Source organism: Plectropomus leopardus, chromosome 11 (genome assembly GCF_008729295.1).
Source record: "Plectropomus leopardus isolate mb chromosome 11, YSFRI_Pleo_2.0, whole genome shotgun sequence".
NCBI classification, from domain to species: Eukaryota; Metazoa; Chordata; class Actinopteri; order Perciformes; family Serranidae; genus Plectropomus; species Plectropomus leopardus.
Window position 1 is genome coordinate 9,539,277 of NC_056473.1, and position 16,632 is coordinate 9,555,908.

Here is a 16,632-nt window from a genome sequence, read left to right on the forward strand (position 1 = left end):
TAACTCCACACTGCCAGTTTGTTTGTCATGTTTCCTCTTATGTGCCTGGTGGAGTGCCTCTTTTTTAAGCTTGTAGTATTCATCCAACCAGAGTGAGAAGAGTTTTCACACTAGAGCAGATGAATTAAAGGGACAGTTCAAACCCAGTTCAAAAATTTTCCTCTTACCTGTATTGGTATTTATCAGTGTACGTTGTTTTGGTGTGAGCTGCGGAGTGTTGGAGATATCAGCCATGGAGATGTTTGACTTCTCTCCAGGATAATGGATCCAAATGGCGCACGTGTTGTGACGCTCAAAGCACCCCAAAAAAAATACATCTGAAAAACTCAACAGCAGGGTCTCTTTTTGCAGAGATCATTACCCAGGTACCCAAGGTAACCAACAGATCTTGTTGTGAGCAGTTTCATGTAGGAACTATTTTCTTTCTTCTTTCTACACGCACTAACTGTATCACCGTGCAGAAGGAAGTGTGCACCTACTCATGAATGAGTTGCTGATGGTGACAGCGCAAGATGTAAACATTAATGGCGTCTTCCTTAAGCTCTTTAAGCACCACAATTCAGTCATTTCAGTTGAATTATATTGGAGAGAGGAGTATCTCCAATACTCAGCAACTCACACCAAAATAATCTAGACTGATAAATGGTGCTGATAAACGGTGCTAAAGATAAAAAAAAAAAGATGTATTTTTTAATTTGGGGGGTAAACTGTCCCTTTAAAGATCCTCACTTTATTGTCTGGCATTGTACAGTGCAGATGAAAGAGCGTGTTTTTGAGCTGTGGGGGTCTCCCCGAACAACAGGACCCCAATTCATATGTTAACCACACCAATTATTTGCATACGGTCCCTCAATTATAAAAGCTAATGAGAAGATTATGGGAAACGCGCGCTGAAGCCGACCCTCGGAATTTGCATTGTGAGCCTGTGGCTGCAGATATAAGGCCTGTGAGAGGTATTAGTGAAAGCCACTGAACATTCAACCTTATATATCATGGCTGTAAATCATGTCAGTGCTAATGTCCACTACATTAGCTGTGAATCCAAAGTTCATGAAAGCAATTAAAGAAAATGTTCTTTTCTGCTTTTGTTTAAAAGGGCTTTCAGAGGAGTATAAAGTGGAGTGATAACTTTATATTCCAAATCAATATGACTGGTAGCTAAATGAAAGAATAGCTTACTATCTTCGGCATCAAAGCCTTTCAAGCGACCACCCACCCCCGCATGGATGTTTAATGGCACAGAGAAATGGGTACGCAGCCCTGGGCATGTGTACCATGCAGTGACATCCTGAGCTGCAGCGGGAGCACCCGGCAGCCGCAGAAAAATAAATTCTTCCAACCGTATCCGTTTTCTCATCACCGCCTTCCTGAGTGCGGAGCCATTCTCATCATTATACCCCCACATTCGGCCGTCTGTAGGGGATCCCTGCTGCTCCATTAAGGCCATACCGAGGCTCACAAACCCCTAATTTCATGAGCCATCAATAGCGCTGATTATAGGAGTTAATTAGTGCTTGGCGGGAGAGAACAGCTTTTCTTTCATCATAAATGTTAAAACTGTACAGTACTGATGCAACAGAAGTGATTCTGTCAGTGTTGCATTGTTACATCACTTTTGTTTGGCACAGACAACGGCAGTATCTTTGCTAGCTGTTAGCAGAAAGCATATGGAGTAGTATTATCTGTTGCTGTAAGGGAGATTCAATTGGGCTTTTTTCCCCGCTGACTGCTATTCATTTACACTCTGGTGTGCTTCAATTCTCAGTGCTCGTGCCCCTGTCAGCTCCATCTGTGCGCTTAGACATGTCCTGACCCTCACGTCCTGCAGCCAGAGTGCATGAATATGTCTTTGCTTGTGTGTGTGTGTGTGTGTGTGTGTGTGTGTGTGTGTGTGTGTGTGTGTGTGTGTGTGTGTGTGTTGCTCTAATGTGCTACGTCTCTGACATGTGCACAAAACCAATTAGTTTTGGGATGGTGAAGTAGCTGGCCATGGGAAAATGACAATGGAGTAATTGAAGAGGCTGGCTGAATGAGAGGCCAGACAGCTTAATACAGCTTTTACACAAGTGCTGAGTGTTTTCTCCACGGACAAAATGACCAGAGAGAAAAGCAGGTCCTGAGTGAAGGCAGTCTCATGTAGTCGTACTCAGTAATTAACATTACAGCCTTTCATTTTGCTGACATTGGTTTTTACTGAAGGAACTCAACTAGTTAGGTCGTGTTGTGGCATCTTAAGGTCCCTAAAACTGTTAGGTAGTTGGTGTTGCATGCTGTTTGTTAGTTTTGCATGCTTTAGCTGATTTAGTACAAATAAAATGTACCTTACATCACAACTTACCATTCTTGCAAACAGTGCTGTTGTGTTTTAGGTTGTTTTCTCAAGACCATTTTAGGCAGCTATTGACTTCCAATACCAGACGGCAGACCATAGACCAGATAAATATAATGTTCGCAGCCAAAGTGACACTACCATAGATATAAATAATACCTGGATACCAGACCAAAGATGGCACCTCATTATTCCCCTGGAGTTGCTCGGCCGGGGCATGCACCAAACAAGTTTTCTAGTTTTACTTCCACAATATGCTGCCCACTGAATATGCACAGTAGTGTTTCTCCCGCTGGCTCTGCCCAGGAATATCCTCTCGCCTTATAGACTTTACATTGTGACGACATCATGGTTTATTAAATTGCTTTTCTCAGTTTGAGGAAAGTTTCACTATGTATAAAACCTCAGTTGGTCAAAAATACAGTTATAATTGACCTTGTTGACAGTTCAAGGTGTCCTGTCAACAGTTTCACAGATGTGTCTTTTATAACAATGGCCTATGGGGAAAATGTTTTTTGGGGTCGCAGGGGATTTTATTTGCTGCAATACTGCAAGTGGCCACTGGGAAAAAATGGCCGCAATGCTGAGCAGCTTTCCTGGGGGCCTGGACACCACCCATGACTTTGTGGACTCAGGTTTGGCATTTTGGCTGTGTAGCGAGAAGTGACCCGTGCTGATCCTGTTTGGACTCAAGGGTGGAGCTATGGAGGAGCAAGGGTTGGATCTGTCACTCAAAAATGACATTACTTTGAGCCTTAAAATATATAAAGGGTGGGGTGCCCAGTAGCTCAGTTGGTAAAGCAGGCGCCCCATGTACAGAGGCTAGGTCCTCGCTGCAGCAGCTGCAGGTTTGATTCCAGCCTCAGCACTTTGTTGCATGTCATCCTCTTTCTCTCCCCCTTTCACACTCAAGCTGTCCTATTGAATAATGGCAAAAAGCCCAAAAATGATCTTAATAAAAAAGAAAAAAATGTGAACAGATAAATTAAATGAGTTTAAGAGACCAAAACTGTTTTTGGCACCAGGTTGTAAACATGTATATGTCTGCCGTAAAGTTAAACATTTTAACATGGGGGCTGTGGGGATTGACTTGCTTTTGGAGCCAGCCTCAAGTGGCCAGTAAAGGAACTCCAGTTTTTGGCAATTCTGCTTCATTTCTCAACCCTGGAGGTCGCCATGTGTTGCAGGCAGATACAGTTGGCAGCTTGATCACTGAGCAGCTGAAGAGCAGATTACCTTCAGGAGTTGAAGGAGACCAAAAACACAGTTTAAAGGAGAGTGAATGTTCGACTGACATTCACCCAGTGTCAAGAAAGATGACTTCATATATGTGTCAGTGTTGCTCCATATCAGTTACACTAGTGTGCCAACAAAAGGAGCTTAAACTTCAACACACAGGTTTTGTTTTTTAAGTACTCTTAAAGAATCTAGCTGTTGTCATCACGAGGCCTTTAGTAACTATTGTATTGAGTTTTCCAAGCAAGACAGTGGCTGTGTTTATCATCCCCCCAGCCTCATCTATTTTGAAAAATAGCTAAAATTCCTCGCTGGAAGTGTCCGTACCAACCTGCCACGTTTCTTTCTCAGAGACCATTTCTTGTTCGATTTTATCAGCAGTCTGACAGCTTTTGGCACAGCACTCCAAACAGTGCTGTGTTTTTATCTCGGCCTCAGCAGTCTGCGCCGATGTGAGCTTTATTGACTTTGGCTTTTCCAGTTCCGTCAGTACAAGATGCATAGGAAGGTTCAACTATTGTGATGGATATTTTCTGATTGCATGTCCCCTCAAAGAATTGTATATTCAAATGAGAAATGGGCTTTGAACTGTAGTCTCTTCTTTTAAATGCAGGGCTTCTCTAGCTTAAGCTCAAAATGCACTCATGCTACATCTGTAAAGTGAAGATTTTAGAATTGAGAATATGAATACTCCACTACTTAATTTGAAAAGAGCAAAGTCTGGCTGTTTTTAATCATTTCATGCTCACGGTTCTGGTAGGATGTCAGTAGTTTCAGGCCCTGGTGGCTGGTTTCACGTCTTAAGAGCCCCACTTGAGTTTTCACTGTCGTCCTACTGTGAGAGGGATGTAAGGGGTTGGTCCCGTATCACTGCAGCTCACAGGGATAATTATGGCACACACACACAAATGAATACAGACGCACATGCACAGTATGCACACAGAGACACACACATGCTGACCGGCTTGAGCTGAGCTGCTACACCTCATTAAATTGGGAAATGAATCCTGGATGAAGCCTTGGCTCCTTTCCAGATAAAAATCACCAGGCTATTGGGGATTCACCATAAAATTTAAAATTAACACATTTATTCTCTTGCTGTCAGGCTGTCTTTTTTTCACTTTACCTGTTACTTGCTAAGTACAGGCTGTGTTTTATGTTTTGTTTAAACAATTATTGTGATCTTAACAAGTTTTTTAAGACATGTATTAAAAAGATAATTCCCTTGAACCAATTCTTTTTCATCCTTAATACAAAAAAATCAGAAAATACAGTACATGAAGCATGACAACACTAATACACTACATAGGGTACACCAAGCAGCAACCCCCAGGGCTGAAAAACAAAGCCAACACCGAAGTGTCAAAAGCTGCAGTTCCCTGAACGGCCACTGGAGGCTGGCTCCAAGAGCAAGTCAATGCCTGTAGACTCCCATGTTCAAATGGTTGACGTCATACTAGCTATATCAAGCTTTAGAGACTTTCACATTTTTTTACGGCATAAAATACATCAGTAAATACTTCACTTTTGAATTATGAAACCTTAATGTGCTTCTAAAGAGCAGCCCTTGCTACTAACAAGTAGCTGAATGAGATTACAGAATGTCATCAATCCGAAATGGCTTTACAGCCTTGTTTTGGTGACAATGAAGTTATGCTAGCTATAAAATAGTTCATTTGGACCCTTCAAAAATGAAAAAAGGGGTGGTCATTTGTAAATATTATCTTTCTGAACAAAACCTGTAATATGATTGTCACAGAGCTGATTTACTGCAAAATCCAAAATCCAATGGCAAAATCCCATTGGTTTTTTGACAACTAGGCTTTTTGATCAGGGTGATGCTAACTTCCACATCAACATACAAAAACAAACAAAACAAAAAAACAGCATCCCTGCAGCACTCTATGACATTCACATTCAAATGCTCAAATGGATGTAATAGATAAATGTATCCATACAGGGCTATAGACATACATTTACATGTACCCACACATTGGAAATAATTTTTTTTCATATCTCAAGTATAATTGAAGGAAGAGCAGGTTGTTTGGGGATTTTCCCTGACAAATGATGACAATATAATATGTTGCCAATCACCATGATCTGATTTTACATAAATGGTATCTGATTGTAAATTCCTTACATACTGCAAGTTGGAAATAAATCACTGGTGACAAAAACGTTTGCAGGTTGTATGCTCAGTACGAGTACAGCACCCTTGCCTGCAGCCTACAAATGAGCTTGATGAAACTGCCCCCTTCTTGATCTTTTTATGTCAAATCCCAGAGCTGGAGCTGCCTGATGGCGTACACAGCAGCGTGATTGGCTGCTCTAGGCGAGTGATACAGGCCTTCCCTAGAGAGGTGTAGTGGAAGCCTGGGGCAGCAGACGTAAGCCTTGGTCTCTTCCCAGGCTGCCAGACACTGGCTCTGGGGCCGGTACTGAATCATGACTGTAGGGCAGCACTAACAAATACACCAGTTCCCTACGGTGGACCAGGCCAGAGTCTGACTGCCTAGCCTCTGGTCCCAGACACAGCCCCCTCCACCTCATCTGACCCGCCCCACACTCAAAGGCGGGAGAGCAGCACACGTACGCAGTTCCACCTTTAATGGGCTCAATTTGATTCTTTTATACTGCAACCGGCATTACTATCCCAAATTTGATAGTGCGCTTTTGTGATAACGCAGCAAATTAGTCTGCCTGAGCTCTAAATTAAGCTGTGACATTTTTAATACTGTGCCGGCGGATGCCCTGGGTAAGACAGGCAGGCGAGCGAGATAAAAACAGGTCAGGCTGCGGTTTGTTAAAAGACAGAAAACGACTCCTCATAAGTTCTGTTTCATCATGCTTTATACTCGTCATTTGCAAGCTGCGCTCAAATTTATAGCAAAATAATGAATTATACTGTTCATTTCTACGTGACGCTGCTGAATTATGCAGATGAATATGAATTAAATTGAGCAAAATCATTATAACTATTCTTTGAAGCTCAGGTCACACTGGTTTTGATGACCCTGGTGGTGATTATTTCAACATTTGCGTTGTGTTATCATTCCTTTTCAGCTTTGTCTCGAAAAAATAATTGCTTCTGGTTTTCGAGAAGGTGTGATATGGCAACACTGAGCTGCCTGGCAACAAGAGAAAGATTTCAAACCTGGTATGCTCAGTATAGTACAATAGTATATACCTTTCTGTTTCCAGACTGTTCACAGTCCAACACTATTGTGATGGAGGCATAATTAAGTTATGGATGCACCAATTTATCAGCCACACATCGGTTTTGGTTGATATTTGCCTCCTTGACCAACATAAGCCTATTGGCAAATAGGATGACATTCACTGGCAGTTACCTTTGTTTTTCTGTTGTCACATCAAGTTTATGGAGGCTGAAAAGCAGTGTTTGAAACTAATGGCATACCGTGTTCCTGGGGACAATCGAAAATGGGGCTGTGATAAAGAGATCTTCCCTTCCCCTAAGATGAAAAGATGCAGTAAACTTACTATCAGTGTGCCAAGGGAAGCAAGATAATCTTTCCCTTATTTTGCAAGATTAAGAATTAAAAATCCAAACCCAAAGGTGCCCGCTCAGGTGCCTGCTCAGGTGCTCTTCCGGTGCGCTATTTTGAGCCACCTTGGGTGTGCTTGGTCTGACAGAACTTTTTTGGTACGCTCAAATGGGTAGCAGTCAAATGTTTGTATACAGAGGGCAATAGTTTATGGTCTTTTATTGAGGATCCTTTTAATAATTACTCAATTGCTATTCCGATTCATATCTTTCTAAATACATTTCGACCCAAAGCCAACAGTAAATACCTCAGTGAAACATATCAATCATCTCCATGTTCGATGATAGTGTGTCAGCTGTTGAGCTTTTCAGAAAGTGCAGACCAGATATTATTGCGCATGTGTTGTCCCCCAATTAAACAATGCAAAATGACATTTTGACTTCTAATAAATAATAATAATAATACATTTTATTTATCAACGGCTTTTACGACACTCAAGGTCACCTCACATTCAATGATAAAACACACAGCAATAAAATTGATGTTAACAAAAAAAAACAAACAAAAAAAACCTTCAGCATAGGGAGAGCGAGTTTTTGATAGCTATTGGCCACTGGTGGCTGGAACTAACTGCTAATGGAGTTTGCATTGAGTTATATTACGATGCATTCAGGCTCTCCTCTGGAAAATGAGTGTTGGGCAAAGTTCAAATGTATGTTTGTAAAACTTAGTTTTTGATGAAAAACCTGAATAAATACAGTTTTTTGAATGAGAAATTTGTTGATGTTTTCGCAGAAAATAGACATTAGAGAGGGAATTCAAATATACGTAGTGTGAAGGTACTGGGGACAGGTTTTCTTATATTATATTATACTATATTATTCAATTGAGATATGATTATTTTAAAGATTTTTTGTTTCATAACTTTGTATGATTGAATCTGTGCTCATTAAAAGTTGCGTAATGATAGGCTGAAGAGTTTAAAAGCAGTTTGGATATGTTTTTATATTGAAGACTTTTATTTGTTCCCTTGGCACAAAAGGCGGAAAAAACAACAACAAAACAATAGTATAGACTATCAGCCAAATTGTTATTTTAAACATCGGCATGGACCCAGAATTTCACAGCCGTTGCATCCCTAATTAGGTTATACTGTGTAACAGAGGAAAAGAAAATCCTCACTTAATTAACAGTTAATCAATATCCAATTAGTCCTCCACCAGTGTATTCAGACCTGTAAACAAGCCGCCTCGCTTGAACCTGAACACCATGTTGAACTTGTCCTCATTGAATAGTGTCTACTAAGATGTCAGAGGTCTTAGCTCTGCCGAATCACACATGATGTTCCTCACTACAGCAATCTCATGAAAGAATGATGGTTGACTGTCTGAAACCTGACCTCATTGCGGATCAGGTTGCTGCAGGCTCAGTCAGTCAGTCAATCAAACTGATAAAGCTGAGAGTGAAATGGAAAGTAAAGTGAGTGTGCCCATGTCTTGTCCCTTGGCATGTCATCTGCTGGCTGACGTGATCGATATGGCAGAAAAGCCCATTGGCATCATGGCCACAGCGGTGATTAACCGAGCAAAGTGAGCCCATGTGGGCTGCGTCGGTCCGTATTGGAGTGCACTAGATCAAAAAGATAGCTTCCAGCAAACTGCACTGCATGGCAACTAACATCGATCTGTGGCCAGAGCTCTATATGTGTCTCTCTCTCTCTCAGCAGCTGATGAACACAGAACAGAACTCAGGTTTATGATTGATTGCAGCAGTAAATGGATGTGCTATTCAACCCAGTAATCTGTGCTCCTGCCTCTATCCTCTTATCTCTGACGCTCTCCCTTTCTGTCTTTCTTTCTCTCTGTCCCTGTAGTTGTGAATGTGCACGTGTCCTCAGACAGTGTGACTGAGCAGAGAGGCGGGGCGTCGCTGTATTTGGGGGCAGACCTTCACGTCACACACCGATGATGGAGAGGAGGAGGATAGACGCAGCACTGCTGGTGCTGTTCCTGGCGCACCTCACCATTGCAGTGGAGGTCCCACTAGACCGTAAGGCAACACATCACACACACACACACACACACACACACACACACACACACACACATTATATTCAAGAGAGTTTTAATGGACTACTGTCACATCTCAGTTTCATCTGAGGAAGAAATAATTAGCTAATGAATTGATTAGTGGATCATATATATCTATATTGGCAAGTCACTTACGAAGCAAAACCTCCTCAAATATGAGGATTTGCTGCTTTTCTTTGTCATGTATGGCAGTAAACTGGATGTGTTTGGTACACTGGCTGGTAATGCGACAAGAACTTCAAGTTTACCAGACAAACAGAAGGGTGGTATTGAGCTTCCCGTTTATCTCCCGGCAAGAAAATGAATAAGAGTATATCCCTAATTCAGATGTACTGATGGTGAAAATAATCCAGCAGCAAAATGAAAATTTGGTCAGTAATTTTTTTCCTTAGATTTCCTCTTCAGTAGCTCTATGGGTCATCTTATTCTATACTGTTTGACAAGTACAACAAAGTAAAATACCGATTTATTGATGTATCAATTCTGAATGTGTGAAAGGGTTTCAATACTTATTTTCCGCAGTATCAATACACCAGCGACACTTTCCTTCTCTCACTTATTGTTAATGTTCACCATAGTTATTCCATTGTTTTCTTCTACTAACCAAGAAAAGACAAGTTGTCCCTTGTCATGTTGAAGCTGTGTTATATTTATCTTTTAAGAATATTTGAAATTTTATGCCCTCAATATCAAATGTTTCTCGTGATATCAGAAATGGTTTGTTAATGTATCATGGCAGCACTAGTTGGTTATAGTCATATTTACATCTGTCTCATATTTTTCCATATTTCTCATCATTAGCCTTGTGGTGACATCCACATTTTCTTTATGATTCAGATATAAAAAATCCAAAAATAAACTTACTATCATAAATAACAAGCAATAGCATTAAAATCCTCACATTTGAAAAGCAAGAACAGGCGTCTGTTTTGCTACTATTGCTTGAAAATTGACTGAAACAGTTTTTTTTAAATATAGTTGCAGATTTATTTTCTGACCATTGAGTAATCAAAAAGTTGTTGAGGCTCTAATCACATTTACTCTAACCTTGTGTCTATACATGATGTACATGTCTGCTCTTACAATGGTCAGATTCCTGTTTTTTAAACAGACTTTTAGTTGTGAAGGACACTTTATGCAGTATGTCGTTGCCCTGACTTTGTAAAGCAAACACTTTTAAACCCAGTGTTCCTACTTTTGACTGATGAGAAAAAGAAAGAGTTTTACAGCCTGACTTCCAGCAGCCTGATGTCGTGTTGGTGCTGTCGTAGTTCTTGTACATATTGTTTGGTTGGAGCTGTTGACCACTGGAGGCTGGCATTTCTCATCTAGGAGCTGGTCGCATTTAAACCATGTCTAAAGCAGAAATAATGCAGGAGGCTATTTTTCATCACTAATGTACGGTTCTCTTTACTGTCACAATGTCTTTCTTGTTTGCTGATTCTTGGGGAACACACTAAAGTTCTGGAAGGATGTAAGTCACAAACAAGTGTCAATTCACTGCAGCAGCTTTTTGTTGTGCATTTGAGGTTATATTTGATTTTTTAAATTTTTTATTATGTATTATAATTTGTCTGTTTTAAAAAGGTGCTGAGTGTGATATGTAGTGGACTTCGTTTTATTGCATGCATTGATCTCTTTGTGTCTTTGTTTGCTGTTTTAGTTTCTGTGTGTTTCTGCAGTGGAAGAGCATTTTCCGTAGAGCGTAATTGCAAAGAGCATGAGTTCTTGTATCATTTGTTTTGTCATAGTCCATTAGTTATTTCCCCAGCACGGACAGGAATACATTAAGCATCGGATCATTACAGTAAAGTGAAATGTACCTGAGCGTGCTGCATGGCCCCTTTTTTCTTTTTCTTTTTTTTGCTGTTGCACATGTTATGAAAGCTTTTTGTGTCCGTCAGCAAACAGCCGTCTGGTTTGATTCAGTGTGGTAAGTCTGCATGTGATTGGTAATGAATTACTGCTTGTGTGGTCAATACAGAAACAGAAAAAGGCTTAGTTATGCAGTAAAGGTCATGATTAAATATCACTGTCTTTCTTATCGCTTTTAGTGCCGCAGCCACCGACCATAACTCACCAATCCCCCAAGGATTACATCATCGACCCACGAGAGAACATTATAATCCACTGCGAGGCGAAGGGGAAACCTCACCCCAGGTAGGAATCTGTGAAGTGTCATTTTGCATTTGTGATGCTGTTTTTTTAGAAAGATTTTCCAGGTGTGGTTTCAACCACCACCTGTCAAATTTCAGTTAAAAGCTTCAGCTGACAGCAAGGTCTCAAGAATTTCTGTCTCAAATATGATAAGTAAAGCTCTGGTTTATTCAAACTATAATAAATAAGAAGGTGCTTTTATTCCTGCACATTCTGCCCTTGCCAAAGGCTGATTGCAGCTAATGCTTTTGAATGTTTCTCTACTTTTTCCTTTATCTTTCTCACTGTAACACCTAATTAATTTGCTCGCACCGACACTGCATGCATGCATGTTCTAATCTTGTGAGGACCCTCACTGTAAAAATATATTTCATAGTCCTGAACCTTCACTTTAGCCTAACATAACCTTAACTGTAAAACCGAGTCTTGCGCAACCTTCAAACATCCTTTTGAAGAAGTGAAGCCCGGCAGGTACAAACGAGTTTGAATCTTTTGATTTGCTGTTTTTTGAGCTCTTGAAAACTTGAATTTTACATCAAAGGAATTTATCAGTTAAAGTAAAAACAAAAAAGCATCCCTTTAAAAAAAAAAGATTTTATGGTCAAAACTCAGCTTATCAGGACTTTGTGGTTGTGGTTTGATCAAATTCAAAACTCACCTTTTTTACAACTGAACCCCGCCCACTTCAAACCAGTAAGACGAGCATTGAGAAAAAAACACAGACACAGACTTTTCTCTTGCAAAATAACCAAAACTGTTTAAACTCCAAGCATAAATGTATATCTTTATGTAGGACCCAATTACTCAGAGAAAATAGGTTTTCTGGGCCTTAAATGCTAGCGACACAACACATGGGAATCATGCTGATTTTGGGCCCAATTCTCCCCTCTGGACAATGATCAGCAAAGCCCAAATATTTTAATAGTTCTAAAGATCATCTTACCAGATTTTGTGGTTTTTTTCATCCCCCAATATGTTTGGAAGTGTCAATCCTGGCAAACAGTTTTTTTTCCTAGGAAGGCAAAGGCATGACCTACCTTACTTTCTCTCTTAGTACTCGATGTCTTTGTTGGTTGAATTGTTAAGATTTAGGCCAATGGAGTGAGATTGGTTTAGGTAAAAATATCAGGATAAGCCAATCAAATGCCGTTTAGGGCAGGTCATGCCTTTTACTATCCAAGGACAAAAAATTAACTTGCATCCTGGCTGCAGAAATTTGAAGTGCAAACATTAAACATGTTCAGTATTTATGATCTGATACTCTCTCGTTAGGGGGGAACAAAGCGGACAAAAGGATTGCTGGTGGTCCTGATAATCTTTGATGGTTTTAATGCAATATCAAATAAAATTCAAGTCAGAATTTATTAACTCCAGCTCATGCTGTAATATGTACAGTCCATGTTCAAACAGTTTCCATGACTTTGTTTTTTTTTTGTGTATTTTCTGTAAAAGTAGTGCAAAAAGTAATAGATGTGTTGTGTTAGATTGCGAGATTTCCTGTTTTGACGAGTCGGGACTCAAATTTTTTGGAGGATAGAATCTGTTAGTGCGTGGTGTGCTGTGCATTGTTGCTCTCTACAAACTCTTGGAGCAAAACTGTTAAATTATCGTAACATGTGACCTGTGGGGTCTAATCTTTTAGTGTGGGCCAGACTTAAGTCTACATTTTGTTTTTTTTCCAATAATATTACACTCCTGCTTTTGGCTTGAGGATTGACCAGAAGGTTGACTCTTTGAAAAAAAAAAATTATTCTCAAGATCTAAAATTTAAACAAAAAAAACATCCTCACAAAGACAGAAGGAGAGAACACATTCACGCACACATTAACACACACTAAACATTTGTCTGATCTTTTCCCAGTACCTCCTTAAATCTGTATCAAAGATGTGGTGTCTGTTCACTACAACAGATTATCATAACACAGTGTGTTACTAGTAGACATCAGCTATACTGTAGTGACACTGGTGTGTTTTTTTCCCCTCAGTTTCTCTTGGACCAGAAATGGGACACACTTTGACATCGACGAGGACCCCAACGTGACCATGAAGCCCCACTCTGGGACCCTGATAGTGGACCTCAGCAGAGCAAAGGCTGAAAATTATGAGTGTGTGTATCAGTGCATAGCAAGGAACAAACATGGAACTGCTGTTTCCAACAACATCGTCGTCCAACAGTCCAGTAAGTGCAGCACCGTCTATTATTTCTGCCATTTCTTTTTAATTTTTTCTTTAATGTCATGCATATTTCACATCATTCTTTTTTGCTTTTTCTAACAATTAAGTCGCATTTTCCATCTTAAGAGTGCTCCTGGAAGGTAAAGGTTGCATGTAGAAAGCAGCATGTTTTACTCATAGCAGTAGACAGCGTGAATATCCCTTTGTATTCCTCCTTGTGCATATTGTTATTCAGTCAGGCATCATCCCTCTCATCCTGCCTCGTCACCTCTGTCATCATGTCAGCTACAGCCCATTAGGAACCCATATTTCATGTCAAATTATGACAGTCCTCATCCACTGATGTGTGTATTCCTCTCTAACCCATGTAGGATCCCCCTTGTGGTCGAAGGAGATAATCAAGCCAATCGTGGTTCAGGAAGGCGTGTCCCTTGTGCTGCCCTGTCGACCACCGGCTGGCCTGCCTCCCCCTATCATATTCTGGATGGACAATAGTGAGCTCTTCAGTCGTGGGAGATAATGTTTTAGCTTCAGACAAGAACACACTATAATACACTTTTGATTACTTAAAATATTTCTCCATGAGAAAAAAATCTGGCAATGGAAAAAAATGGTTCTCTGGGAACCATAAGTCTCCCCTTTACAGACATGCCCACTTTAGTCCCTTGCAGTTTTTTGCTATCATTATTTTCCTTATCAAGACAATCCAGTAAGAATTTTTTTACCTCGTGATTAACTATTGAGATTCTGCGATTAATCGCGATTACAAAAATTGATTGTTTGATAGCCCCAGTAGAAAGTAAAGGTAAAAGTAGAAAAATGTACACTTCTCGAGACAGCCAGCATTCAAACATGCACATTTTGGAAGGAGGCACCACTGTAACGCTGTGTAATGGTGACTTGTTTATATCTATGTCTCCAAAACATACTTAAAGACAACACCAATAATCTTATCCAAATTTTTACCTTTAACTACGAAAGCATGTGTTGACATTGCTGTGTGTTTCAAAATATTAAATCTGCTGTAAATTTCAGACTTCCAGAGGCTCCCTCAGAGCAGCAGGGTGTCCCAGTCCCTGAACGGAGACCTTTACTTCTCTAATGTACTCCGAGAGGATTCCAGGAATGACTACATCTGCTACGCCCGCTTCCCATACACACAAACCATCCAGCAGAAACAACCCATCACTGTCAAGGTCCTCAACCGTAAGTCTCGGTGTGTGTGTGTGTGTGTGTGTGTGCGTGTGTGTGTGTGTGTGTGTGTGTGTGTGTGTGTGTGTGTACGTAAGATAAAGGAGGTCAAATGAGCTTCTACGACAGAGATGACTAGAGTGCGACTTTGTGTGCAATGTGTCCGCACGAGCAGCAGTTCATTCACAGTATGAACAGTACTAGCATGACTGCGTAGGAGGAAAACAGCATTTCCTATCTCTGATCCCATCCTCGGAGACGCCAGTGGTCGTCATCCCACTGAAAAGACATATTGTCAGAGCTCTCATGGCTCCCAGCACTATCTGCCAGGCAGGCGTTCATTTTATTACTTCTGTGAGACGTTTCTGTATACGCGCTCTCCACCAGCAACAAAGACTGCTCTCATTCAGCGTAACATTTTGTCGTTGATGTGGCGACACGCTGATCCCACAAGATTCTTCTGACTGTCATTCCTCATCGCTGACTTTTGAGTCATTTTAAAGTTTTGTTTATATTCTGAACACTCCCATGTTAAGTTGTTGTTTTTTTTTCTCCCATGTGCCTGATGATTTCAACTTGTGGCGTGTTTGATTTTTCTGTTGTGTTACAGTGGATGCAATCAATGACACAATGGCAGCTTTTTACAATGACACTGATTTATTTAGTGGTGAGTTTTGGCACCCTCTAGTGTTTACCTCCCCCCCTCAACCTAGAGCTCCAAACTCTAGCATTTACCCACTAACACTAACCCCTCAACCCCGACAACCCAAAGCTTTCTGCTGCCTCACTGCTTCATTTAGGGGTAGATCTGGCACCCTCTAGTGTTCACCCCCAACACCGAGCTCTAAACTGTAGCTGTTACCCATTAACCCCGAAATCCAAGAGGTAAACTCTGTGTCCCTCTGCCATTCCTGCTCTATCCAATCAAAACCCTTTTGGTAACTTTTCACCTTCTCTTATGAATTGCTAAAACCAGCACTGCATGATGATTCCAATGTCCATGTAACATCTGCACAGTGTTTAGCTTTAGAAATCTTTTTCTTTTTTTTTTTTAAATGAATTTGGTTATAATTTAAACATAGTAAACATGTAATCTAGTTGCTGATAAACAATAAAAAAAAAATAAAATTTACACATTTAAGGGAGAGTCCATTTGCGTTATTTTACACATTTTTAAAATGGAATGCAATTTTTAACTCCTTTTGTTATGTGAAGTAAAATTCAATTCAGTTCAAGACGGCTTTATTGGCAAGACCATAATCAAACAGTATTGCCAAAGCATGTTTTAACAGTTGTTTTTAACATGGGACAATACAGAGAAAGAACAACTGTCAGCAACATTATCTAATGCAAGCTGAACATACAGATGGACATCTGCAACAATATAAAAAAAAAACAGGAGCAGCAGCAACACATATTTAAGCCTGCTTAAAAAAGGATTATTAAAAAAGAAAACAACATTACTGACTGTATACGCTTTATTAAGATTATTTCACTGCTTTATTTTGGTGTCAGACAGCCCTTTTTCTGACCTGGGAACTGAAGCCGTTATCTGTGCTCTCTTCAAAGCCACCAAACTCCATCATCAGAAACAGTAATTTTACCTCACAACACACAGGAGTTGCTGGTATATGGCCAACTTAGTCGTTTGTTGTTTGTTTTCATTATTATGTGACGATTGAAATCGAACTACAGTGGCATCCACAGTAGGACATGGTTTCATTGAAATATGTAGCGACATCGTGCAGAAACCTCATTACGTCACTCGGTTCATAGGACTACATACATACTTTTACTGAAATTAGACTTTTCACATTTGACTATTTAAGGAATACCACTGAAAATCTACTAGGTGAATTCTTTTTTAAAAATTAATAATTAATAATAATAGAATAGTATCAATAGGCCTATGTGGAAAATTCTCCTTTTTGTTTGCCTTTCCTAT

At 40.2% G+C, this 16,632-nt stretch overlaps 1 protein-coding gene across 9 annotated transcripts in view; it reads left to right on the plus strand.

Moving 5' to 3' along the window:
• Nucleotides 1–16,632, plus strand: part of LOC121949755 (neuronal cell adhesion molecule-like) — a 52,758-nt gene that overhangs the window by 14,707 nt on the left and 21,419 nt on the right. For 4 of the 9 annotated variants that reach the window (XM_042495507.1, XM_042495508.1, XM_042495512.1 and 1 more), the window contains exons 2-8: nt 8,948–9,123; nt 10,627–10,638; nt 11,219–11,324; nt 13,307–13,500; nt 13,868–13,990; nt 14,532–14,702; nt 15,298–15,354. In XM_042495507.1, the coding sequence (XP_042351441.1) occupies nt 9,039–9,123; nt 10,627–10,638; nt 11,219–11,324; nt 13,307–13,500; nt 13,868–13,990; nt 14,532–14,702; nt 15,298–15,354 (748 nt within the window). In that variant the 5' untranslated portion in view covers nt 8,948–9,038. The remainder of the gene's footprint in view (nt 1–8,947; nt 9,124–10,626; nt 10,639–11,218; nt 11,325–13,306; nt 13,501–13,867; nt 13,991–14,531; nt 14,703–15,297; nt 15,355–16,632) is intronic. The other 5 variants (XM_042495510.1, XM_042495515.1, XM_042495511.1 and 2 more) reach the window with 2 other exon arrangements.